This window comes from Mauremys mutica, chromosome 12 (genome assembly GCF_020497125.1).
Source record: "Mauremys mutica isolate MM-2020 ecotype Southern chromosome 12, ASM2049712v1, whole genome shotgun sequence".
Lineage (NCBI taxonomy): Eukaryota > Metazoa > Chordata > Testudines > Geoemydidae > Mauremys > Mauremys mutica.
Genome location: NC_059083.1, coordinates 21,655,409 through 21,671,501, shown reverse-complemented (window position 1 = coordinate 21,671,501; position 16,093 = coordinate 21,655,409). Strand labels below are relative to the sequence as shown.

The 16,093-nt window shown below is 65.8% G+C and overlaps 1 protein-coding gene across 1 annotated transcript; it reads right to left on the bottom strand.

Moving 5' to 3' along the window:
* Window positions 1-203: 203 nt before the first annotated feature.
* LOC123346619 (von Willebrand factor A domain-containing protein 7-like) lies at window positions 204-15,439 on the bottom strand (the record flags this gene model as incomplete). The annotated part of the gene is made up of 16 exons (XM_044984096.1): window positions 204-1,609; window positions 3,957-4,125; window positions 4,477-4,613; window positions 5,002-5,288; window positions 6,391-6,483; window positions 6,897-7,049; window positions 7,138-7,315; window positions 8,059-8,238; window positions 9,189-9,305; window positions 10,082-10,194; window positions 10,661-10,830; window positions 11,755-11,953; window positions 12,659-12,781; window positions 13,065-13,161; window positions 14,637-14,918; window positions 15,242-15,439. Coding segments are annotated over 16 exons (2,871 nt in total), but the record flags the coding sequence as incomplete, so codon positions are not given.
* Window positions 15,440-16,093: the final 654 nt, after the last annotated feature.

Below are 16,093 nucleotides of genomic sequence, written 5' to 3'. Positions count from 1 at the left end.
GGGGACAGACCCCATGTCCCAAATCAGAATTGGAACTCACCTCTTCTGCGGCATTATCAATTTTATTAACAGCAGTTTAATTTTTTTTTAAAGTGGTAATATCTTTAACCAACCAAAAAACAAAAACAAAACTAACAAAAAAAAGCACAAACATCCAAACAATAAACCCAATTTAAAATCATCACCCAGAATCACCAGAAATAAATATAATCCCAAAATAATTCACTTATTGAAAATAATTAGCCAAAATATACAAAGCAGCCACAACTCTTCCAACCATTAGGAGATGAAATTTAAAAAGCATCTCGGGTCGGGACGATCATGGGCAGCTTCGAAAGGCAGAACAGAGATCCCAGCCCCGTCATGCCAGGCACTGCAAACCCCGCCCTCCCCAACTAAGATCAGGGCACCAGGCGCTGCACACACCCCTCCTGACTGAGATCAGGGCCCCTGTTGCACTAGGTCTGCATACAGACACTGGATAGTTTCAGCCTTGAAGTGCTTACAGACTAGACAGACCAAGGGGAAACTGAGGCACAGACCAGGAAAGGGACTTGCCCAGCAGAGGCAGGAATTGACTCCAGGAGTCCTGACACGCAGCCTTGTGCATTAACACAAGGCAGCCTAGCCATTCTGTGCTCTGCGGCCTAGGAGACCATCCAGCAGACGGGCACCCAGCAGGTTCTGAGTTCGAATCCCACCGCTGTGACTGAGAGGCCCCGACCTCCAGGAGCTCTCGCCATGACTCACACTGGGCAATGGTGCTGGGAAATGGAGTCAGGGTGTAACATTCATCCCACAAAGTTGAGGGAAAATATATTTATTTTTTGCTGGAAATTATTCGTATTTCTGGTGTCAGCTCAGAAAAGCATCTCAGACAGCCCGTCCCGGATTCCCGACCCGGGGGTGTCATGGTGTGAACCCCCCCCCCCACACACACACACACTGCAGGGTGTTAGAGCCACACGGTCACCGGTCCCTTTTCTCCCAGCAGCCCCCAGCGCAGCTGCAGAGGAGAGCTGACCTGGATGCTCTACCACATCCCCACTAGAGGGCACCCTAGAGGAAGAGCGTCCCAGCCGGGTGCAGTACCACTTGTGTCCACTAGAGGGCACCCTATAGGAAGAGCCTCCCAGCCGGGTGCAGTACCACCTGTCTCCACTAGATGGTGCCGTAGCCAGGACTGGATGCTGTACCATAGCTCCACACACACACTAGGGGGCGCCCTGTGGCATCAGTGCCCCAGCCCGACATGAAAGGCCACCTGAACGGCCAACGCTGCCATCCCCCACCAGGGGGTGAGAGCCAGGTCCCCCGCGGCGCCAGCAGGAGGCGCCGCCACCGGGCACCGATACTCCTCCCCCAGCCGGTTGGTCACCAGAAGCTCCGCCTCCTGGGTGCAGCAGTCGGAGGAGTAGGTGGCCGTCGCAGCCTGGCCATCAGCCCAGTGGGGCACGGCCGCGCCCCCTGCCCGCACCGACCGGATGCCGTCCCCGTCCCAGATCCGCAGCCTGGCTGTCCAGCGGCGCTCGCGGCAGGGGGACCCTGGCGGGCCGCAGGTGCCAGCCACCGAGGTGACGTTGCAGGGAGGAGAGGCGCGATTCGGCACCTGCAGGAAGAAAGCGACAGGATGGGCGAAGAGGCCAGCGCCGGGCCATGAACCCACCGGCTAGGGGGGACACAGAGATTTTTAATCTATAACCAGGGCAATTACACATTAACAACTCACCACGTTTGGGGGCGTTTCGTTTCCTTTGGTTTTTTCTTAACAATTCACAAAGCTTCCTGGGTATTGAATTTCCCCCGTCGTCTCGGGAGCTCACTCGGTTTCTTTGCATGTCGCGTCCCCACTTTTATAGAAACGCTTCCCAAAGGGGCTTGGTTGTTAATTGCCCTAGTTTTATGTTAACAAATCACCACATTTCTTCGCTATTTCATTTCCGTTAACGCTCAACGACGCCTAACGGCCTTTAACGGACCTAGTTTTACCCTGACAACTCACGTCGTCTTTGACTATTTCATTTCCCTAGTTTTAGATCAATTACGCTTTGGCATTTCACGTCCCTCAGTTTATAGTGAAAACTCACAATGCTGTTTTTTTTTTAACATTTCATTCTCTTAGTTTTACACAGGCAGATCGCAATGTTTATGGCATTTACTTACCCAATTTTATACTCCTGAGTTACAATTTGGGGACGCATTTACATTTCTCATCTTACGCCAAAATCTTGGCGATTTCATTTCTCCAGTTTTATGCTAATAAGTCACAGAGTCTAGGGAATTAATCGGCCTGGTTTCCTACGGCCGACTGACAACGCTCGGGCCGCCTTCTCGGTCCCTGGTTTTTTCAATGACTCACAAAGCTTTCTGGAGTTTGATTTCTCGGGGAGTGTGTGACGTTGCACTCGGTAAGATTTTCTGAAGTATGCTGAGGAGTGGGAATATGATGTAACTGGAATATGCTTCATGCAAAAGGTCTCTTGGAAGGGATCATTACAAAGCTTATCATCTACTGAGCGTGATCATCCTATTTGTATAAATGTACCACGCTCGTATCTGAAACTAGAAACGTGGAATATAACTCTGAGGGCCTGTTGTAATTATGCAAAGTGGGGCCGTTAATGGTGGTTTGAACTCTTGATGGCTCCCAGTAGCCAGGACGATTGGCTGCAGATGGGTGTGTTTCACCTGTAAGTTTTCCTGCATACGTGTGCGCTGGCAGGTGGGCAATGAAGTCCTGCAGGGACATGGGATCATGTCACCTGAACGGGAATCCAGCCTTAACTTGGTGCTTTTCCAGTGAGGAGGAGGGGTGGGACCCCAGGGCTGCGCCGTAACAAGGGCCAGGCGGAGGGACGCAGCTCCACCGTGATCCGCATCGGCGGCAGCTCTACCACCACCACTTCTTCAACGGCGGGTCCCTGAGTCCCTGTCGGAGGGAAGGATCTGCCGCCGAATTGCCGCCGCCGCTTCATTCATTCTTCGGCCGCAGATCCTTCCCTCCGACAGGGACTCAGGGACCCGCCGCCGAAGAGCCTGGAGCCGGCCCTTGCCTCGGGCGCAAAGATTCCTTGTTACGGCTCTGACCCAGAGGGACAAAGGATTCCCGCCTTGTGCCAAAGGTCTATGAATGGGTGGAAGAGAAGGAGCCATCACGGGGAATCCCCGAGCTACCCCCTGAGCGGGAACGGGGGCTGGAGCAGGGGACAGGATTGTGCCCAGACCAGGAAGGTGTCTAGTCTGTGATAGCAGCTTATTGGAACATCCAAGGGTGAGATTTTATCTGTATTCAGTTTATTACTGTAGTAAGCTTAGACTGGCGCGTTTTATTGTATTTTACTTGGTGATTCACTTTGTTCTGTCTGTCACTACTTGGAACCACTGAAATCCTCCTTTCTGTAGTTAATCAAATCACTTTTTACTCATTAATTAACCCAGAGTCTGTGTTAATACCTGGGGGAGCAGACAGCCGTGCATCTCTCTCTGTCAGTGTTCCAGAGGGCGAACGGTTGATGAGTTTCCCCCGTATGAGCTTTATACCGGGTAAAACGGATTGATTCAGGTTTAGACCCCACTGGGAGTTGGGCATCTGGGTGTTAGAGACAAGCACACGTCTGTGAGCTGCTTTCAGGTAAACCTGCAGCTTTGGGGCAGGTAATTCAGACGCGGGGTCTGTGCTGGAGCAGACGGGCGTGTCTGGGTCAGCAAGACGGGGGGCCGGGCCCCGAGCTGGCAGGGAAAGCAGGGGCAGTAGTCTGGGCACACTGGGTGGCAGCTCCCAAGGGGGTTTCTGTGATCCAGCCCCTCACAGGGTTTTCTCAGAGACTCACAAAGTTTGGGCCGTTGCATTTTAGTTTCAGCAGCTCAGGAAGTTTTGCTGCAGGACATTTCATTTCCCTGGTGTTTTGCTGAAAGCGCCCTGGTGCCAGCTGCTGGCCACGCGCCCCCGGACTCACCGGCGGCCGGTGCAGCACCAGGAGCTGGATGAAGGCGAAGTTGGCGTCCCCGGCCGGGGAAAGGGGGTCGGCGCGGAGGGTGACGGTGACGGCCGAACCGGGGGGGGCGCTGCCGGGCACCCGCAGCGAGATGATGCCCGTCGCCGTCTGGTTCCTGCCCAGCTGCAGCCTGCGCGAGAGGCGGGGTCAGCACCGGCGGGGGCAGGCAAGGGACAGATGGATGGAAGCTGGGAGCCGAAGAGGGACAGACGGATGCTGTGGAGCAAGGAGGGACGGGCAGACAGACCGACCCCGGGAGCCAAAGGACAGACTGACCCTTGGAGCCGATGGACAGACCGATGGACAGACCGACCAATGCAGGGAGCCAGGGGATGGATAGGCAGGACAGACTGACCCAGGGATCCAGGGGATGGATGGTCGGACAGACCGACCCTGGGAGCAGAGGGACGGACGGACGGGCGGCCAGCCGGGGGAGCCGAGCACAGACAGACGGACGGACAGAGGGGCCCCGGGGCGTTACCGTGGGCTGGAGGTGCTGACGGGGTAGCCGGGGTCGCTGCTCACGGCCAGGCCCAGCTCCTGGGGCTCCTCGGGGTTCCAGACCCACCAGGCGACGGCGCCCGTCTGCCCCGGGAACAGGGGCCCGGCGCTGCTCAGCTGGGGGGAGAACCGGGGAGAGCTGGCTGGGGGGGTGGGGAGTGCCACACGCCGACCCCCGCTGGGCCCCCTCCCTGCCGCATGGCGACCCCCATAGCCTCCCCACCCCCTCCCTGCGGCACGATGCCCCCCGAACCCCCCACCTTTCTCCCTGCAGCACAGAGCCCCCACCCCCTGCTTGCAGTACAGCAGCCCCCCCCCCGAGTCCCCCAAACTCTCTCTCTGAAGCACGGTGCCCCCACTGCACCCCCCAGTTCCCTCCCTACACCATTGCACCCCCCACTGAGCCCCCTGCCCCACTACCTGCACCACAGCACCCCCCAGAGCCCCCCGCCCCCTCCCTGCAGCCCAGGCCCCCTAGCGCCGCCCTGGGCCCAGCAGCACCGACCTGCAGCAGGAACCCCACGGCCGAGGTGACCTGGGGGGCTGGTCTCTCCACGCGCCGGCCCCGGCTGTCGGACCCTCGCAGGATCAGCGCGAAGCCCCCCCGGGGCAGGGCCAGGGGCAGGGCGGCGGCGTAAAGCCCCGTCCCCTTGGCCACTTCCTGGAGCGGCAGCTCCCCGCCCAGCCGCCGGCCCGTGAGGGGGTCCGCCAGCTCCACCGCCTCCATCCGGACCGAGCCCCCGCCCGGCCGGCTCAGCCCCGTCACGGCCAGGACCAGCCACAGCGGCAGCCCTGTCGGGTCAGAACCAGAACTGAGTCCAAGCCCCCGTCGAGACGATCCCCGAACACGGCAGAGCCCAAAGCCCTTGGGCTCGGATGCGGCCGCTTCTGGGGTGGGGCAGCTGGGGAACAGCCGCACACAACGCCACATGGGGACGGCTCACCCGGCGCGGGGATGCAGCCAGCTCTGGGGCGGGGCAGCTGGGGGAACAGCCGCACATAACGGCTCACCCAGCGCGGAGATGCAGCCAGCTCTGGGGTGGGGCAGCTGGGGAACAGCCACACATAACACCACATGGGGACGGCTCACCCGGCGCGGGGATGCAGCCAGCTCTGGGGTGGGGCAGCTGGGGGAACAGCCGCACATAACGGCTCACCCAGCGCGGAGATGCAGCCAGCTCTGGGGTGGGGCAGCTGGGGAACAGCCACACATAACACCACATGGGGACGGCTCACCCGGCGCGGGGATGCAGTCAGCTGTGGGGTGGGGCAGCTGGGAGAACAGCCGCACACAACGCCACATGGGGACGGCTCACCCGGCGCTGAGATGCAGCCAGCTCTGGGGCGGGGCAGCTGGGAGAACAGCCGCACACAATGCCACATGGGGACGGCTCACCCGGCGCGGAGATGCAGCCAGCTCTGGGGTGAGGCAGCTGGGAGAACAGCCGCACATAACGGCTCACCCGGCGCGGGGATGCAGCCAGCTCTGGGGCGGGGCAGCTGGGGGAACAGCTGCACATAACGCCACATGGGGACGGCTCACCCGGCGCGGAGATGCAGCCAGCTCTGGGGTGAGGCAGCTGGGAGAACAGCCGCTCATAATGGCTCACCCGGCGCTGAGATGCAGCCAGCTCTGGGGCGGGGCAGCTGGGGGAACAGCCACACATAACGGCTCACCCGGCGCTGAGATGCAGCCAGCTCTGGGGCGGGGCAGCTGGGGGAACAGCCACACAACGTGGGAGAGGAAGTGACGGGAGATTCACAGCTGAGTGAAAGCAGAGTGACCCCAGCACACTGGGGCGCCCCATACACAGCCCCTAGCGCCGCCCTGGGGCAATGGGGCAGCCCTGATGGGGGGGGAGAACCCCCTGCTGAGCCGCCCCCTCCCTCTTACCTCTCACCGGGCGACTGTCCAGCTTGAAGAGTCCTGGGTGGGGCCCCTCGGCCGGGACAGCGAAGTAAGACAGGAAATCCAGCGAGCTGTTGCCTGGTAACAGAGCGGGGGGGGGCATTAGGGGAGAGGTCCCGGGCCCCCTTCCCTGCCCCCCCTGAGCCAGCCAGTCCCCGCCCTGGGGCGGGTGGGCGCCGGTGCCCCCCAGAGGGGCCAGGCCCCTGCCCCATTCCCACCCCCCTGAGCCAGCCAGTCCCCGCCCTGGGGCCGGGGGGAGCCAGCGCCCCCCAGAGGGGACGGGCCCCTGCCCCATTCCCTGCCCCCCTGAGCCAGCCAGGCCCTGCCCTGGGGCCAGGGGGAGCCGGGGCCCCCTAGAGGGGACAGGCCCCTGCCCCATCCCCTGCCCCCCTGAGCCAGCCAGTCCCTGCCCTGGGGCCGGGGGGAGCCGGCGCCCCCTAGAGGGAGCAGCCCCACACCCCACTCCTTGCCAGGTTTAACCCTTTCCTCACCTCGCACGTGCACCGAGTAGTTGCCCTGCACCGGCACCTCCAGGGTCCAGAGGCCGACGGGCGGCCGGGGCGAGAGCTCGAGCCGGTGGAAAGTCCCGAATCGCCGGCCGGTGCCCAGGGGGCCGCTGGCGGCATCCGAGGTCTGGGAGGTCCCTGTGGGGCGAAGGGGCAGGTGGGCAGAGGCCGGGACACGCAGATCCCTGCCCCCCAATCGGGAGGGGGCGTCTCCCCCTGGACTCACCGCTCGGGTCCCGGAGCCGGAAGGTGCCGACGTCCCCCTGGACGGTCACGACGGCCCCGTCCACCCGGCTGTCGATCCAGAAGCGGTGGCTCTCCCAGGCGGCCCGTTTCCTCCGCCCCCTCCGGCCCAGCCCCCCGGGGCTCGAGCTGCCCCCCCTCTGGTACTGGAACAGGGTCACCTGGAAACACAGGGCCCCCACCCCCAAAACACAGCAGGGTCAGCACCGTCCCGGACGCCGGGGTCCCTCCTCTCCATCTCCCTCAAGGAGTGAGGGATCCTGGGTCCCATTCCCCATCCCTGTCTCCGCCCCCCCGGGGGACAACCCTGCGCTGCCATCCCGGACACCTGGGTCCCATTCCCCATCCCTGTCTCCGCCCCCCCGGGGGACAACCCAGTGCTGCCGTCCCGCACGCCAGGGTCCCATTCCCCATCCCTGCCTCTGTCCCCCCGGGGGTGACAACCCTGCGCTGCCGTCCCGGACACCTGGGTCCCATTCCCCATCCCTGCCTCTGTCCCCCCCGGGGGTGACAACCCAGCGCTGCCGTCCCGGACGCCTGGGTCCCATTCCCCATCCCTGTCTCCAGCCCCACCCAGGGGTGACAACCCTGCGCTGCCGTCCCGGACGCCGGGGTCCCATTCCCCATCCCTGTCTCTGCCCCCCCGGGGGTGACACCCAGCGCTGCCGTCCCGGATGCCTGGGTCCCATTCCCCATCCCTGTCTCCGCCCCCCCGGGGGTGACATCCAGTCCTGCCGTCCCGGATGCCTGGGTCCCATTCCCCATCCCTGTCTCCGCCCCCCCGGGGGTGACACCCAGCGCTGCCATCCCGGACGCCTGGGTCCCATTCCCCATCCCTGTCTCCGCCCCCCCAGGGGTGACACCCAGCGCTGCCGTCCCGGACGCCTGGGTCCCCTCTCCGTACCGAGGAAGCAGTGGTCTCGCCGATGACGCCCGCCACCTGCCGGATGTTGGCGTTGTCGGTGAAGATGACCTGGCCGCCGGAGCTGCGGGCCAGGTCCACGTACAGGTCAAAGCGGTCAGGGGCCAGCACTTCCCGCCTCACCCGCGTCCTGGAGGGCTCCTCCGTGATCAGGAAAGTCACCTGGCGAGGAACCAAGAGGAGGTGAGACTCCCCAGGGAGCTGCGAGATCCTGGCTCTGTTATTGTAGGGCCTGCTCAAAGCACTGGGGAGGTTTGGGGTTGTTATTTAATCATTAGTGGGGTGGTTTGTTATTGTAGGGCCTACTCAAAGCGCTGGGGAGGTTTGGGGTTGTTATTTAATCATTAGTGGGGTGGTTTGTTATTGTAGGGCCTACTCAAAGCGCTGGGGTGGTTTGGGTTTGTTATTGTAGGGCCTACTCAAAGCGCTGGGGAGGTTTGGGTTTGTTATTGTATGGCCTACTCAAAGCGCTGGGGAGGTTTGGGTTTGTTATTGTAGGGCCTACTCAAAGCGCTGGGGAGGTTTGGGTTTGTTATTGTATGGCCTACTCAAAGCGCTGGGGTGGTTTGGGTTTGTTATTGTAGGGCCTACTCAAAGCGCTGGGGAGGTTTGGGTTTGTTATTTAATCATTAGTGGGGTGGTTTGTTATTGTAGGGCCTACTCAAAGCGCTGGGGTGGTTTGGGTTTGTTATTGTAGGGCCTACTCAAAGCGCTGGGGAAGTTTGGGTTTGTTATTGTATGGCCTACTCAAAGCGCTGGGGTGGTTTGGGGTTGTTATTGTAGGGCCTACTCAAAGCGCTGGGGAGGTTTGGGTTTGTTATTTAATCGTTAGTGGGGCAGTTTGTGTTATATCCAGGCCTAACCAAATGCTCTTTTTGTTTTGGTTTCCTCTTGTTGGAGCAGTTTGTTATTGTAGGGCCTACCAAAAGTATTTTCCTTGTTTTGATTTCTCTCTTCTCTCGGTTCGGACAGTTTGTTATCGCAGGGCCTCCTGGAAGTCCCAACATTGTTTTGCTTTGCCGTTTACCTTTGCTCTGCCAGGTTGTTAGTGTAGGGTCTCTCGGGCATCCGTTTGTTTTGGTAGGGTCTCCCACCTGCCAGGGGCTGCCCACCTTGCACCTGCGCTCCTGGATCAGGGCCTCCACGCTGCTCCGGAGGTGGGCGTCCTTCGCCGAGGCGTCCGTGAAGACGAAGATCTCGGACATGGGGGGCGAGTGCAGCAGGGCCAGCTGGGGGGACACAGAGAGCTGTCGGGGGGCCAGAGGGACCAGAGAGCTGTGGGGGGGGGGAGCAGGAGATCAGAAATGGGGGGTTGTGGGGAGAGGGGGAGGTGCCTAGGCAAGGAAACTGGGGGGGCTGAAGTGTGGGGCTCAGGATTGGATATGGGGGTGCTGTTTCAGGGAGTGGGGAAATGGAGGGATGGGAACAGGGGAGGTAAAAACTGGGGGGTTGGGGGAATCAGGGGGGCAGGATTGGGGGCTGTGGGGTGGAATTTGAGAGGGATGAGAAGTGGGAGGGCTGTGGGGGCAGGGGGAGCAGGACTGGGGGGCCATGGGGGGCAGGGATTGGGGGGCTGAGAAGTAGGAGGGCTGGGGGGGCAGGGGGAGCAGGATTGGGGGCCGCAGGGCCGGTATTGGGGGGCTGAGAAGTGGGGAGGTGGGGGGCAGGATTGGGGGCCGCGGGGGGCAGGGATTGGGGGGCTGAGAAGGGGGGAGGGGGAAGGATTGGGGGGCTGAGGGGCAGGGATTGGGGGGGCTGAGAAGTGGGGAGGGGGCAGGATTGGGGGCCGCGGGGGGCAGGGATTGGGGGGCTGAGAAGTGGGGAGGGGGCAGGATTGGGGGCCGCGGGGGGCAGGGATTGGGGGGGCTGAGAAGTGGGGAGGGGGCAGGATTGGGGGCCGCGGGGGGCAGGGATTGGGGGGCTGAGAAGTGGGAGGGTCCTGGGGGGCAGGATTAGGGGGGATGAGAAACGGGGGGGCCGTGGGGGCAGGACCCGGCTCCGGTACCTGCAGCGCCGACAGACACATCTCGGGCTCGTCGGCCCCGCCCAGGGGGCTGATCGAATTCAGGACCCTCAGGAACTCGTCGGCGTCGCTCGTCTTGTGCACGGGCCCGAAGCCTGAAGGGGGAAACCGAGGCAGGGGGGCCGGGCTCGAGGAAGGGCGGGAGTCAAAGGGCAGTCGCCCTAAATCCCGCCGGGCCCCACCCCCGAGCGGCCCCACCCAGCCCCCCAATGCTCCCTCTGACCCCCACAGCCCGTGACGTGTGTCTACGCCTGGGGAGCAGCCACTGGCCTGGAATCGGCCCGGGGGGCCCCACACTCCACCCCTGCCCCCAATCCCCCGTCCTGCCTCTTTCCGGCTTCGCCCCGACACTTGGGGCGTTTGGTCTCAAACCAGGGGGTGGAAATCCGGCCCCGGCCGAGAGCGGGCGGGGTCCCCTCCCCGCGGAAGGATTTCGGGAGCTGGCGCTGGGCAGATCCGTGCAGGACGAGCCGGTAACATCGGGGGGTTCCCCTCCCCAGGGGGCCCGCACCCCCCAGCCCCCCAGTGCCCCCCCACCGTCGCCCCCTCCCCCGGACGCACCGGGGTCGTGGAAGGGGACCAGCAGGTAGGAGTCGGGCTCCTCGGGCCCCCCCAGCCGGCGGGTGAGGATGTCGCGGGCCTGGAGCCGGGCGGCGCCGATCTCCTCGCCCATGCTGCCCGTGGTGTCCAGCACCAAGCTGAGCCCCACGCCGGGGCTGGCGTCCAGCAGCCTGCGGGGCCGGGGCACAGACGGACGCTCGGTCACCGGCGGGAGGGGACGGGGGGGGGCGACGTCGCGAGGGATGGGGCCAAGCAGGGGGACGTGACCCTGGATCCAGGGGTGGGGGCTGGGGGGGGATCCGGCTGTGGGGGCCGGGGCCGAGTGGGGGGACGTCACCCCAGGATCTGGGTGTGGGGGCTGGGGCCAAGTGGGGGGACACCCCGGATCCAGGGATTGGGGCCAATACAGGTGTGGGGGGCCAGGCCTGAGCAGGTGGCCATCACCCCACGAGCCGGGTGAGGGGGGCAGGGCTGATCCGGGGGTGTGGGGGAGGGGTCCCGAGCGGGGTGGGGGTGGGGCTCGCAGTGGGGTGTAGGGGGAGGGCCCCGAGCGTGGGGGGGGCTCGCAGCGGGGGGTGGTGGGGAGGGGCCCCGAGCGCGGGGGGGCTCGCAGCGGGGGGGTGGGGGAGGGGCCCCGAGCAGGGTGGGGGGCAGGGCTCGCAGTGGGGTGTAGGCGGAGGGCCCCGAGCGTGGGGGGGGCTCGCAGCGGGGGGGGTGGGGGGGCCCAATAGGGGTGTTGGGGGGGCTCGCAGCGGGGTGTGGGGGGAGGGCTCGCAGCAGGGTGTGGGGGAGGGCCCCGAGCGGGGTGGGGGGGAGGGGCCCCGACCGTGGGGGGGGCTCGCAGCCGGGGGGTGGGGGAGGGGCCCCGAGCGGGGCGGGGGGGGGGCTCGCAGCGGGGGGGTGGGGGAGGGGCCCCGAGCGTGGGGGGGGGGGCTCGCAGCGGGGGGGTGGGGGAGGGGCCCCGAGCGTGGCGGGGGGGGGCTCGCAGCGGGGGGGTGGGGGAGGGGCCCCGAGCGTGGGGGGGGGCTCGCAGCGGGGGGGTGGGGGAGGGGCCCCGAGCAGGGTGTGGGGCGGGCTCGCAGGGGGGCTCTCACCTCATGAATCGCTTGTCGTGGGCCAGGTCCCGCCGCAGGTCGCGCAGGAACCGGGCCGAGGCCTCGCGGGCCAGGCCGGCCGCCGGGCCGTGCAGATAGTGGTGGGGGGAGAAGAGGGGGGACGAACTGTCCTTGTTTATCCCCCCTTGGGGGTCCCGCAGGCGGCTGCTGTCGAGCTGCCCCCCGTGGCTGCACTTCCCTGGGGGGGACAGAGGAGAAAGGCTTCAATTACCCTCCCTGCTCCCCCAAATCGCCCCCCAGTGCCCCCCCAAACCCCTCCCCGTTAAAACCTCCCCCCACATTGTCCTGCGGGGTCACCCTCCTCTGATGCCCCCCTATGATCCCAATATCAACCCCCACCCCGCTCCCCTCGCAAAGGTACCCCCCAATTATTGGGGTCACCTCTGCCTCCCCAAACCACAGCCAGCCGCCCCTTCACCCCCGAATCATCCAGAGCAACCCTGGGCCCCCGGAAAGGTAACGCTCGCATTATCGGGGTCACCATTCACCCTCAGTATTGGGCGCTCGTTACCTGCAGCAGAAATAAGCGGCACCCCCCTAAATTATTGGGGTCCTGCCCTCTGCCCCCCCAACCTAACCAGGAACCCCAAATCAGCAACTTTCATAGCCCCCCCCCGACATTGGTATCACCCCTTAAAATCTTGGGGGGGCCCTCCCGGGGGGCCCCTCCCTGACGCCTTGGCACACACCAGCCATGCACCCCCAGACTGGGGTGTCCACGTCACCCCCACATAAGCCCTCCCCCTGGGGGGTCACAGCCCCCCTCTGTTCCCTCCGCACTGCAAAATGTTGGGGTGCTGGTCAATGCTGTGGGAAATGGGGGCCTGTGCAGGAGGGAGGGACTGGGGGGGTCACCCCCAAACCCGGCCCCGCTGAGCCCTACCGGGCGGTTTCCCCGGCTCGGAGCCGAAATAGCCGCTGGTCAGCAGCCCGCGCTGCCGGAGCGAGCCCAGGAGGTTCCCCTCGCAGGTCCAGCCGGTGCAGGAGCGGCAGGTCGGGACATCGGCTGCGGGAGAGACGGGGAAAGGGCGGGGGGTGAAGGTAGGTCCGGCCGGACGCCTGGGTTCTGTCCCCAGCGCCGCCCCGGAACCTCCCCTCCCCCAGGCGACCTCGGGCACGTGGCCGCTCTGTGCCTCGGTTTCCCCAGGAGAAAGGAGGAGAAACGATCCGTGTTACGACTGCGACTCGGTCGGGGCCCCGATCTCAGTGGGGGGGGGGGTCTCGGCAGCGCCCGGCGGGAGGGGGTCCCCGATCTCAGGCCGGGCAGGTGGCCGGGGTGGGGCTGGTACCTCCGGCGATGGAGCCCAGCTCACGGCCGGGTTGGAGCAGGTCCGGGTGGATCCCGCGGTGGCCCAGTTCGACCCAGTTACTGTGGCTGTAGAAATCCTGCCGGGAGGGGAGGGGAGAGAGATCGGGGGGGGGGGAGACGGGAGAGAGAGAAATAAATGGACGGACCACGAGCAATCGGCCCAATGGGCCCCCGGCCACCCCCTCCTGGCCTTCTGGGTCACCCCATGGGCCGCCGAGCGTGAGAGTCCCCCCCACCCCCGCACCGCGGGCCGCCCCTGCCCCACGCTGGGCCGGAGGGAAGGGGGCAGCAGCCGGGAGAGAGATGGGAGGAGATGGGCGGATGGACACAGCTGGGCTGGGTGAATGGATGGAGGGAGGCAGAGATGGATGGACAGACAGACGGGGCAGAGGTGGATGGGTAGCATGGACAGATGGGGAAGGGATGGACAGACAGAGGCAGAGATGGACAGACGGATGTAGCAGAGAAGGATGACTGGATGGATGGACAGCATGGACGGGGGTAGGGGGGCGTGGATGGATGTACCGACAGATGGGAGCAGAGATGGACAGACGGGTGGACAGAGGGATGGATGGGGAGAGAGGTGGATGGATGGATGGATGGATGGATGGATGGATGGATGGATGGGGGAAGAGACGGATGGACAGATGGATGAACGGGGGCAGACATGGACGGACAGATGGACAGAGGGATGGATGGTGGAAGAGATGGATGGATGGACGGGGGCAGAGATGGACGAATGGGGGAAGAGATGGACGGACAGATGGACAGAGGGATGGCTGGGAGCAGAGGTGGCCGGACGGATGGACAGAGGGGTGGATGGGGGCAGAGATGGCCGGACGGATGGACAGAGGGATGGCTGGGAGCAGAGGTGGCCGGACGGATGGAAGAACGGGGGCAGGGATGGCCGGACGGATGGACAGAGGGATGGCTGGGGGCAGAGGTGGCCGGACGGATGGACAGAGGGATGGACAGAGGGGTGGATGGGGGCAGAGGTGGCCGGACGGATGGACAGAGGGGTGGATGGATGGACGGATGGCGGCAGAGGTGGCCGGACGGATGGACAGAGGGGTGGCTGGGGGCAGAGGTGGCCGGACGGATGGACAGAGGGATGGCTGGGGGCAGAGGTGGCCGGACGGATGGACAGAGGGGTGGCTGGGGGCAGAGATGGCCGGACGGATGGACAGAGGGGTGGATGGGGGCAGAGGTGGCCGGACGGATGGACAGAGGGGTGGACGGGGGCAGAGGTGGCCGGACGGATGGACAGAGGGGTGGATGGGGGCAGAGATGGCCGGACGGATGGACAGAGGGGTGGATGGGGGCAGAGGTGGCCGGACGGATGGACAGAGGGGTGGCTGGGGGCAGAGATGGCCGGACGGATGGACAGAGGGGTGGCTGGGGGCAGAGATGGACGGACGGATGGACAGAGGGGTGGATGGGGGCAGAGGTGGCCGGACGGACGCTGGGTAACCAGAGGGCTGGAGCTGAGCAGCGCCGGGCGCGCAGACGGGGCGGGACGAGGGGGCGGAGGGACCCCGGCGTCCGGGCGGACCTGCAGCGAGTGGAGCAGCTGGCCGAGGCGCCGGCGGGCCAGGGGGTAGAGCTCGGCGCCCAGGGCCTGCAGCACCTCGCGCCGGGCGCGCAGGAGGGAGGCGGCCGCCGGCCGCAGCAACTCGCCGTCGAAGTGCAGCACCGGGTCGTCCCGCGCCGCCGGCTGGAAGTCCAGGGCCGCGTTGGCGTTGGCCACCTCCGCCAGCGCCGCGCGGAACCGCCGGGCCGACGCCCCGGGGCCGTAATACGCCGCGAACACCTCGTCCGCCAGCAGGGGCCGGCCCTGGGGGGGGGGGGAGAGCGGCCGTGAGACGCCGGGGCCGGCCCTGGGGGGCGCTGGCTGGCTCGGGGGGCGGGGACTGGGGAGTGGGGCAGGGGCCCGTCCCCTCTAGGGGGCGCCGGCTCCCCCCGGCCCCAGGGCGGGGACTGGCTGGCTCGGGGGGGCGGGGAGTGGGGCAGGGACTGGCTGGCTCAGGGGGGCAGGGGATGGGGCAGGGACTGGGGGGCGCTGGCTGGCTCGGGGGGCGGGCACTGGGGAGTGGGGCAGGGACTGGGGCAGGGGCCCATCCCCTCTGGGGGGCGCCGGCCCCCCCGGCCCAGGCTCACCTGGAGCTGCTCCCAGGCGGGGCGCCGGCCGCGGGGGGGCGGCAGGTCCCGGAGAAGCTCCAGGGTGGCGTTGAGCAGCGCGTCCTCCGTCAGGTCCTGGTGGGTGGCGGAGCCCCAGGCCAGGGCCATGGCTCGCGACCAGAAGTTGGGGAAGAAGCCGAGGGCCCCGTGGGGCGCCAGGAGCAGCAGGGGCAGGACCCACAGGGGGCCCCAGGGCCGGGCCGGGGAACGCGCCATAGCGGGGACATGGAGCTGCGGGGAGCAAAGGGTTAAACAGGGGGAGACGCTCCGGGCAGCCCAGCGCCCCCTAGTGCCGCCCTGGGGCGTTGGGTCCTGCAGCGCCCCCTAGTGCCCCCCCCACCCTGCTCCCTGCTGCCCAGCGCCCCCTGCTGCCCCGCGCCCCCTGCTGCCCCCCCCTGCTCCCCACAGCCCAGCGTCCCCTAGTGCCGCCCTGGGGCATCAGGTCCTGCAGCGCCCCCTGCTGCCCCCCACCCGGCTCCCCACAGCCCAGCGCCCCCTAGTGCCGCCCTGCCCTGCCCCCTGCTGCCCCCCCCCCCCCCCTCCCTACAGCCCAGCGCCCCCTAGTGCCGCCCTGGGGCATTGGCTCCTGCAGCGCCCCCTGCTGCCCCCCACCATGCTCCCTGCAGCCCAGCGCCACCCTAGCGACCCCCCGCTGTCTCCCTGGGTGCAGCTGCCCCCGCCCCTCCGCCCCGCGTTATCTCGGCGGAGCAGCAGGGTGGGGAACGGGGGCGGGGCCCCGGGGAAGTAACGGCCCGGACTCCTGGGTCCTCGCTTCTCTTCTAAGGAGCAGCGGCTGCCCAGGCAACGCCCTCCCCCCCCTCACAATGCTCC